General features: G+C 45.2%; 1 protein-coding gene across 5 annotated transcripts in view; it reads right to left on the bottom strand.

Moving 5' to 3' along the window:
* Nucleotides 1-474: 474 nt before the first annotated feature.
* The window catches only part of atp8b5a (ATPase phospholipid transporting 8B5a), a 28,520-nt gene continuing 19,559 nt past the window's right edge, over nt 475-9,435 (bottom strand). For all 5 annotated transcript variants that reach the window (XM_035526155.1, XM_035526156.1, XM_035526153.1 and 2 more), the window contains 13 exons: nt 8,813-8,998; nt 8,019-8,134; nt 7,294-7,458; nt 6,946-7,057; nt 6,397-6,502; nt 6,125-6,266; nt 5,695-5,878; nt 5,265-5,488; nt 4,775-4,858; nt 3,272-3,517; nt 2,874-3,012; nt 2,646-2,776; nt 475-2,341 (listed from right to left, as the gene is read on the bottom strand). In XM_035526155.1, coding sequence (XP_035382048.1) covers nt 1,994-2,341; nt 2,646-2,776; nt 2,874-3,012; nt 3,272-3,517; nt 4,775-4,858; nt 5,265-5,488; nt 5,695-5,878; nt 6,125-6,266; nt 6,397-6,502; nt 6,946-7,057; nt 7,294-7,458; nt 8,019-8,134; nt 8,813-8,998 — 2,183 coding nt within the window. In that variant the 3' untranslated portion in view covers nt 475-1,993. The remainder of the gene's footprint in view (nt 2,342-2,645; nt 2,777-2,873; nt 3,013-3,271; nt 3,518-4,774; nt 4,859-5,264; nt 5,489-5,694; nt 5,879-6,124; nt 6,267-6,396; nt 6,503-6,945; nt 7,058-7,293; nt 7,459-8,018; nt 8,135-8,812; nt 8,999-9,435) is intronic.

The following is a 9,435-nucleotide window of genomic DNA, read 5'->3' as shown; positions in this document are numbered from 1 at the left end:
CTGCAGCTAATCTGTGTCCTTCATAGCAAACGAAAGCCAGACATTTTCCCTATTTGTGATTTAGACCATGTGTCTTCTTAATGTGTTATTCCTGAGCTATTGATGCTTGAGCTACTGATAATGCCATGGACCATTTTTCACACCTTTTGTCTCAGCTTAGTCTTCAGACTGTCAGTGGTTAGTGGGCAGAGGATATTTCTCACATGTTGCTGTGGTTCTGTTCACGGGCTAATTGTATCCAGAATTAAACTATTTTCTTTATTAATCTGTGTTGTGGGTGTTTCTATGTGGTGCCTGACTTAATCTATGTGGAGGTCATTCAGGCGTTTTTTGAAGAGGTGGGTCTTCAGTATATGAGACATCTCAGTGGACAAGCAATGGAATTTCATTACACCACCTGGCGCCAGTACAGAGAAGAGTCTCGGGCTTATCTTCTCTGTCTTCTGAGGGGTTCTGAGAGGTAAAACTGCATAATTTACAAGAGTAGAAAAGTAATTTATTTATACTAATCTTTTACATTACAAAAATAAACACAATGAAAAAAATGAGACATTTCATGTTTCCAATATCTGTCACCATTTTTTACCCACCCATATGAAAATAAAGCTAAGTGGGTATTGAAGGTTTGTCTCTTTTGTGTTGACAGCCTTAAAATGATTAACTAAATGATTATCTAGTTTGATGTCAGCATGCATAACTTTCAGCTGTCACTAAGAAACCTGGGAAACAGGACAGGTAATATTCATGTTTGGATATATATACTGACCTTGGTTTACAGTATAAGAGGTCACCAGAAACAAGATTATTGTCATAGCACAGTAGAGATTTCAGCATTACAGTTAGGCACGTGCATCTGTGTCACACACCAACACATGCACACATACCTGAATCTTGCCTAATTTCAGTTTGTTCCGCACCTTTATAGTCAATTATCACAAAGTTGCAATTTGTCAAACAAAGATTTGACCAGGCACAGAGAAACTGCACTGCATTACATGAAAACACATTAGAGTAATACAAATGTGATCTCTGCATTATATGAAAACACATTGGAATATTACAAATCTGATCTCTGATGTACATGATAATACAAATCTGATCTTCTGGACTGCAATGATGCGGCATGCTGACAATGAGTTGAGTCCTTGAAAGATCATATTACCTGTGTCCTGCAGATGCTCAAGATTTTTGCGAATTGAAATCTTTCCTCTGTTTGTGCCTTGTTCTTCAACAAGGTCAGTTTTAGTCATTAAGATCCAAGAGAAAATAAATAGAGGATGCTTGTTTTGTTTGCCAGAACATTTCAAAACACTTAATAACTCAATTTTTGAGGGTTTGAGCGATGTTTGCATGAACTGTTAACTACCAAATTGTTTTTGATTTTACAACAGAACACTGCTCCTGTTCCTGCACAGTGTCATGATTACATTGATTCCTCTCCAGGAATAGAATAGAGATGATGAAATCAGCATTGCGCTGATGAGCTGAATCAAGCACGTTAGCACAGGAGGCAGAAACGGTGTGGCAGAGTGGGGTTCTCAGGATGGGTAAACAGTGCTTTTCTCGGTTTTCTCCCTGAAATGACATTTTCTCATGAATCTGACCCAGACTATTGCAGAGGAATGTGCCCTCTGCGACATCATTGCTCTGTGACATCAACGGCACCTGCTCGTTCCAACTGCACCACTGCAGTACAGAGTGACCTCCAAGGCAAAAGGAAAGCACCACGGTCTTCCTTATGTTAGGTCTTCCTTATCTGAATAATGTGTTTGTGTGTGTCACCAAACTTTGATATATTTATGAAATATGTTGGTTTCTTTATCATTCTTAGTGTGCACACATGTTTGCAGGCTGTTCATGACCAACAGCGGCACTGTAAACATATAAACACTGTTCTCACAGAAACACCATTCTCATACAAATACCATTTTCATATAAACAGCATCCTCGTATTTTGCTATAATTTGGTTCTCAGGCTGCTTATGTCCAGCACTCATTCAGGAGCTACACCCTGCCTACAGAAGGTGGCGTCGTGGACGGCTCGGTACCGCTGCAGTTCCGTGGGTTCTGTTGCCTGTTTGGGGTTCTGCTCCTGCCCGCTCGGGCTGTACCCGGCCGAGCGGCCCGCGGGCCTGAAAGCGGCTGAGCGGCCTGCGGGAGTAGATCCCGCAGAGCGCGATGGAACCGGTCGCCGTAGGAACCGCTTGGAGGTGACTAGGTCACCATAACCGTAGGCGTGAGAGAAGGCATAGCCGGAGCGGCGAGTGCTGGAGCGGCGGATCCTGGCACGGCGGCGAGGGGGAGGAGGCTGGGCCTTCATCTGGTGCACCTTCAACCTCACCTGCGTCAGCAGAGGAGAGTTACTACAATCTGTCTATCTATCTGTCTATCCATCCATCCACCTATACATGGCCAGTGCTCATATGAGCTCACATATGTCCAGGTGAAACAGATGTAACTCTAACAGATGTACACTCTAACCCTGAAATATGAATGAGTGTGTCTTGTTGGATAGGAGTTCTGTTGTTAAGTTGTGTAGTTGTGGATCAGTGTGTACCTTGTTAAGTTGTGTTGTTGTGTATCAGTATGAGTAGAGTGTGTGTACTTTGTGTCGTTGTGTATCAGTGTGAGTAGAGTGTGTGCACCTTGTCATTGATGGTGGGGTTGAGCTGCATGAACAGGAAGCGGTGAACCACCACTGGCAGCACACACAGTACTGCTGTGAGCAGGACCGTCAGCCACACAGTGACCTGGTCCAGAGAGTTACGAGCTGTACCTATACCACCCACACACACACACACACACACACACACACAGTGTAATTGTGCATCTTTGCTCAGAGCGTATGGATGAGCGACACTGGTCCCACTCACCTACGAAAGGGAAGGAAGAGGCATATAGTCTGTGCAGACCGTCGCTCTGCATGGTGAAGGTCACTAGGAAATACATACCCAGACTGCCCCACACAAACAAGTGATTCACCGCCGTCCAGTAGGACAGATCTAACCCCAACTACCGAGGAGAGGAGAGGAGAGGAGAGGAAAGAGTCAAACATAATAACGCAACATTGGCTGCAGTGATGAGCCTTTTTGGGACTTTAGAAGATTTTAACACTGACAAGCCCAGCCTACATATTGTCTCACCTAAATATTTAAGAAGTTTCAATATTCAAGACGACTACCCCTGACACCACCACCCACTATGTCCAAAGAGTCAGGGATATGACACACTTCAGGAAGCGCAGTGAAGCCTTCCAAGGCAATCCCCTCACCTGGACGCACACGGTGACGGTGAGGCACGTCTGCGTGAGCAGAGCAAAGGACTGGTGGTCAGCGATGTCGTGGCCGTCCGTGCTCACACTGTCTCGCACGGCGGCGTAGGGCACGAAGAACAGCACCAGGGAGCTGTAGCAGCTGTGCAGGGCACACTTAATGAAGGCGCCCTTACTGAAGTATAGACTCCGCTGGCCCGGCTCGTAGAGCTGAGGGTACTCCAGACTCCAGCCGTCACTCACATCCTAAAAGCAAAGGGAGTCGTTCAGTTCAGTTCAGTTCAGTTCAGTTCAGTGGAGAGGTTTGGTTCACACTAGGGGAATCACTTCTAAAGCTGAACCTAAGAGATTACCATTCGTGTTAAATTCCACTTTTAGATGCAAGCCCTGAAGGCAGTGTTACAGTACTCTGAAGGCAGCTGACTGAATGTAGCCGAGATATTCACCCTGGGTCAGCTGACTGACTGTAGCAGGGTTCTTCACCCTGGGTCAGCTGACTGACTGTAGCAGGGTTCTTCACCCTGGGTCAGCTGACTGACTGTAGCAGGGTTCTTCACCCTGGGTCAGCTGACTGACTGTAGCAGAGGTCCTCACCCTGGGTCAGCTGACTGACTGTAGCAGAGATCTTCACCCTGGGTCAGCTGACTGACTGTAGCAGGGTTCTTCACCCTGGGTCAGCTGACTGACTGTAGCAGGGTTCGTCACCCTGGGTCAGCTGACTGACTGTAGCAGAGGTCCTCACCCTGGGTCAGCTGACTGACTGTAGCAAAGATCTTCACCCTGGGTCAGCTGACTGACTGTAGCAGTCATTAACATTCAGGACAGCAGAGGCTTGCCATGTGATGACATCACAAATCAGATTCTAAAGAAAAGATTCTCATTTTATAGCTAAGTTGCCTGTGTTGTATGAGCTCTATCATTTTCATTCATAGGCTGCCAGTCCTTCAGGAGTTAAAGGGTTAATAGTAACTTAGCCGTGACTAAGTCATATGAATTTATGACTGACCTGTTTCAGGACAAGTGCAGTGCAGGAGATGATGGTACCAGTTTATGCTGTATTAATAAACACTCCAAAGTCACTTACAGTGTGTATGTATATTAAAAACATTAATCCAACACCTGCCCTTGGTCAAAATTAGGTCACTCATGATAGAAGCCAATAAAGGTTAACAGAGCAGACCCAGGGTGAAGAACTCTTAATACTCACTGAACAATAATGACTGTTAGTAACAGTATAGGCTAGGCATTAATCACTATGGTTGGGATATTTGCTGTTAGTTCCAACTATTTGTTGGTAATTTGGGGAATTTGTTGTTAGCTGTATTTGTTTATACGTGGGATTTGTTGTTAGTTGGGGTATTTGCTGCTAGTTGTATTTTTGCTGTTAGTCGGGGCATTTTTGCTGTTAGTTGTGGTATTTGATTTTTGCTGTTAGTTGGGGCATTTTGCTGTAGTTGTGGTATTTGATTTGTGCTGTTTAATGGGGTATTTGTTTCACTGTACCTGGTCAAACAGACCCATGCCCAGCACTGGGAGTGCTGTGTACATCAGGTTATAGAGCGCTATGAAGGTCTCATCATACACTGTCTGCACAATGACACAAGAAAACATAACACACGCACACACGCACGCACGCACGCACACACACACACACACACACACACACACACACAAATGCATGTATATTTATGTGTATATGAATTAAATATATATGAAATAAAATGCATCTCTAGCTCTCTGTCTCTCTCGCTCACTCTCGCTCTCTCTCTCTTTTTGTGTTTCCCTCTCTTTCTGCAATTTATGTCCTACTTACTAAACAGAGAACTCATAGCAAAACAAAGTTTTCCGCTACAGTATGGTGCTATCCACAAAAGGTGCTTTTTGCAAAATGTTTAGTGATCTAACCTGGGTGCAGCAGAAACCTCACTCGGGTAGACTAGTGACCTCACCCAGGTCAACTAGTGACCTTACCTGAGTCGATTAGTGACCTCACCTGGGCGGAGAAGCCGCAGAAGAAGGCAAACCAGAAGTGCACGAAGGTGAAGGTGAAGTTCTTGTAGAAGAAGTAACGCAGGAACTTGCACATGCGCAGGTAAGACCAGCGACCGTGCACCAGCAGGAGGCGCTGCAGGTACCGGAACTGAGCGAAGGAGAAATCACTGGACAGCACAGCTTGCATGCCCTCCTGACCACTGATGCCCACTCCAATATGGGCAGCTACGGCGGGGAGAGAGACAGAGTAAGAGAGGGAGAAAGAGAGAGAAAGAAGGGAGAGAGAGAAGGAGAAGTTAATCAGTAATTGCCTGTGTAACATAATATACGTGGTCTTGGATTAATGTCACATTCTTCTAGGCTTAAATCGAATCTTAAATGATGTCCGATGGCTTTGCATATGTGTACTGAATGGTTAAAGGCATAAGTACCTTTAATCATGCTGACGTCATTAGCCCCGTCTCCTATAGCGAGAGTGACGGCTTGTTTGTATTTCTTGACCAGCTCTACCACCTGAGCCTTCTGCATTGGCGTCACTCGACAGCAGATCACCGTCTTACACATACACGCTGTCCGCAAGAACTCCAGCTCCATGCTGCCCTCTAGAGCATATGCCTGGAAACACATGCACGCACAGAGGGGGAAAACATGTTGTGTCTATGCATGAGACAGGAGAGAATCAATACATATAAGAGAGAAGAGAGAGAAAGACAGACAGTGGGAAATTAATGTTTACTGTTCTGTTTCTCTCACCAAACTGGTGGTGTGTGTGTGTGTGCGTGCACGTCTCATGCACGCGTGTGTGCGTGTGTGTGTGTGTGTGTGTGTGTGTGTGTGTGTGTGTGTGTGTGTGTGTCATACCAGGCTGTGACCATTGATGACCAGGCCATATTCCCCATTCACATTCTCATCCTGTACCACTTTAGGGTTATTACCCAGAATGCTCTCTGGGATAAAGAACGCATCCTCTCCTGAATCCAGACGCATCTTCATGCGAGCATCTCTGATAAGACACAAATAAACAGGAGAGCACAAAAATAATCCCTAGGATTAGGAGACCTTTAATTTCAGTACCATGCCACCTTTCTGTCACCTGTACATCTCTCTCATATGCCTCACACCACTCAACACACCTCAGCTCTTGCCTGACCTCCTCAGGGGAGTCTGCAGCGACAATAAAAATGTCATCCATCTCCTCTCGCAGCAGGTTGCAGGAGTATCCAATGTTCTCGGCTGTCTCTGGAAAAGCAACAGAACGGAGACGGTCTGTCACTGGACAGGGCCCATGCACGGGTGCTCCATGATGAGCCCGCAAACTGTAAGATTATAAACCAGCCTGAGATGGATGAACGCTGTCTAAGAGGGCATCAGATGTGTTAAACAGCATCTTTTCTGACACCAGTTTGACAGGTTCACGTGCTGGGCTGGTGTTGGAAGTGGATGTTGATTGGGTCGCATAAAGCGTATGTTCTCTTTGTTTGGTTTTTGTTTCACTTCAGAGGGGTGATGACTGCAAGGAGAGTTAGGTATTAAATAAGCCTGTCATATCAGCATATACTCTCACATTATTACTATCCTGGTATCATCTACACCAGTACCCTGTGAACTTTGTGGGAAGAGGAACATGGTTTTCTTCCTCTGAGAGCAGGTGGAGTGGTGAGGGTTGTGTCCGAGTGAGGCACCTTGCTTATCTCCTGTCAGCACCCAGATCTTGATGTCAGCTTTAGCCAGCTGCTCGATGGTCTGAGACACACCGTCCTGCAATTTATCCTCTATAGCTGTAGCTCCAATTAACTAAAACACATTACCCAAAAGGTTACAGTTTATCCTGTATTGCTGTAGCTCTGATTACATCCATGTAATCTGTTAATATGTTTAGTTAGTCATTATCAAACTCTAGCTGTCTACACAATCGCTGTAGTGTGTCTATGAGTGTGTGTGCATGTGTGTGTTTGTGTGTGTGTATGAGTACATGTATGATGTGTGGTTAGTGTGTTTGTCCTATGCAATTCGTATATTCGTGTGAGTACCAGCAGGTCTTTCTCTATCTCCTCATAGAGCTGATTGAGTTTGTCCTCACGACCCTCCAGTGCTGTGCTGGCCTGATGGTGGCGCTGTTTCCACTCGGAGAAATACTCCTCATCCAGATCCTTATAGGCCAGAACAAGAGTGCGCAAACCCTCACCAGCAAACTCCTGCAAACTCAAAGACAACCAGAACTACTACTGGGCTAGAAAATCAGACAACCGGAACCAGGCCTGGGCTAGATAATCAGACAACCAGAAACACTACTGGGCTAGATAATCAGACAACCAGAACCAGGCCTGGGCTAGATAATCAGACAACCAGAACTACTACTGGGGTAGATAATCAGACAACCAGAACCAGGCCTGGGCTAGATAATCAGACAACCGGAACTACTACTGGGCTAGATAATCAGACAACCAGAAACACTACTGGGCTAGATAATCAGACAAACATCTCCACTCTTCTATAAAATCACAAGAATAATGAAAGTAACTATAGCAAAGTATGAAAGTAGTGAGACAAATTGAATCTCATAATGAAAGTAATGAGTGTAACAAAGTCCAGTTGTCAGTTACTGTAAAATCATTACCAGAATTTAAATTATAATGTGTTACACTACTTTGTTAAGGGAATACTGTTACACAATACTTTCCTCTGCCCTACTCAAAACATGTAACCTGCTCATAGAACAAGTTTATTTGAAGTGTGCCCTCTGCTGCTTGCTCACATTGAGGTGCTCTGTGGTGACTTCCATCAGTTTGCTGCAAGACTCGTGCAGCCTCTTGTAGATGATGGTGTCTGCTCCCTTACAGTAGAGAGCGAGCTTTCCCTCAGGACTACGCACTGAAACAGGGACAGGGAGACAGATTCATTCTGACTAACTGCTTTCATATACTGTCCCACAAATTACTAAATTACACTTACCTTTCTTACTTACTTCAGTTTAATAATTTGTTTCGGTTTTTTGGTTTGTTTGTTTGTTTGTTTAGTCATTATTATTATTCTGATTATTATGCTTTGTGTTGTTTTTTAATTTAATTGAGGCACTGTACAGCATATATTTTGCCTCTAATGCCAATAGCACAAATTTGAATTGAATGTGAATTGAACAATGAGACAGAGAGAAATTGTAGATAAATTGTCTAAATCACAGTCATGTCAAAGCCAATAAAGCATAGAACAAAAAAATGAAATTGAATAAGAGATAGAGAGAGAAATAAAGTCCTAGTCAGAGAGAGAGAGAGAGAGTGAGAGAGAGTGAGAGACAGAGAGTTATAATCACACATGACTCAGGGCATCTCACATCACTCGTGACATTTCTTTTCACAAGCTTACACTCACACACCCACAACTACGTCCCAATTTCACACCCATGTACGGATTTCACACACGCGCACACCCATGTGCTGATTTCACACGGGCACACCCATGTGCAGATTTCACACCCATGTGAGGATTTGTGTGACAGAGGCTTTTCACCTCATTCTGATCTAAACCCTGAAGTCAGAAGGCCAGCCGTACCGATGACAGACATTCTCTTGCGGACGTTGTTGAAGTCGAGGATGGCGAGGAGCTCGTAGGTGCGCGGGACTCCCATCTCCACCACACACACGCTTTCTGGGGTGCGCAAGCGGAACACGAAGCCAAAGTTCCGCGCCGCTGTCACCAGAGCACCCTCGTCTGGAGACTGGGCCTGGTATACCAGATCTACAAAGAGAGGAAAGGAAGAGAGACAGAGAGAGAGAGACAGGCAGAACAATGGAGAGAGAGACAGCCAGGCAGAACAGTGGAGAGAGAGACAGAGAGAGACAGGCAGGCAGAGCGATAGAGAGAGAGACAGAGAGAGACAGGCAGGCAGAACGGTGGAGACAGAGAGACAGCCAGGCAGAACGATAGAGAGAGAGACAGAGAGACAGCCAGGCAGAACGGTGGAGACAGAGAGACAGCCAGGCAGAACGATAGAGAGAGAGACAGAGAGACAGCCAGGCAGAACGGTGGAGAGAGAGACAGAGAGACAGCCAGGCAGAACGGTGGAGAGACAGAGACAGCCAGGCAGAATGATAGAGAGAGAGACAGCCAGGCAGAGAGAGAACACATTAATATTATTAGCTACTGCTAACTTTACAGTTGTACAAACTTTATGA

The sequence above is a fragment of the Electrophorus electricus genome, chromosome 5, assembly GCF_013358815.1.
Source record: "Electrophorus electricus isolate fEleEle1 chromosome 5, fEleEle1.pri, whole genome shotgun sequence".
NCBI lineage: Eukaryota > Metazoa > Chordata > Actinopteri > Gymnotiformes > Gymnotidae > Electrophorus > Electrophorus electricus.
Note: the sequence above shows the minus strand (reverse complement) of the source record. Positions and strands in the feature narration are given on the sequence as shown.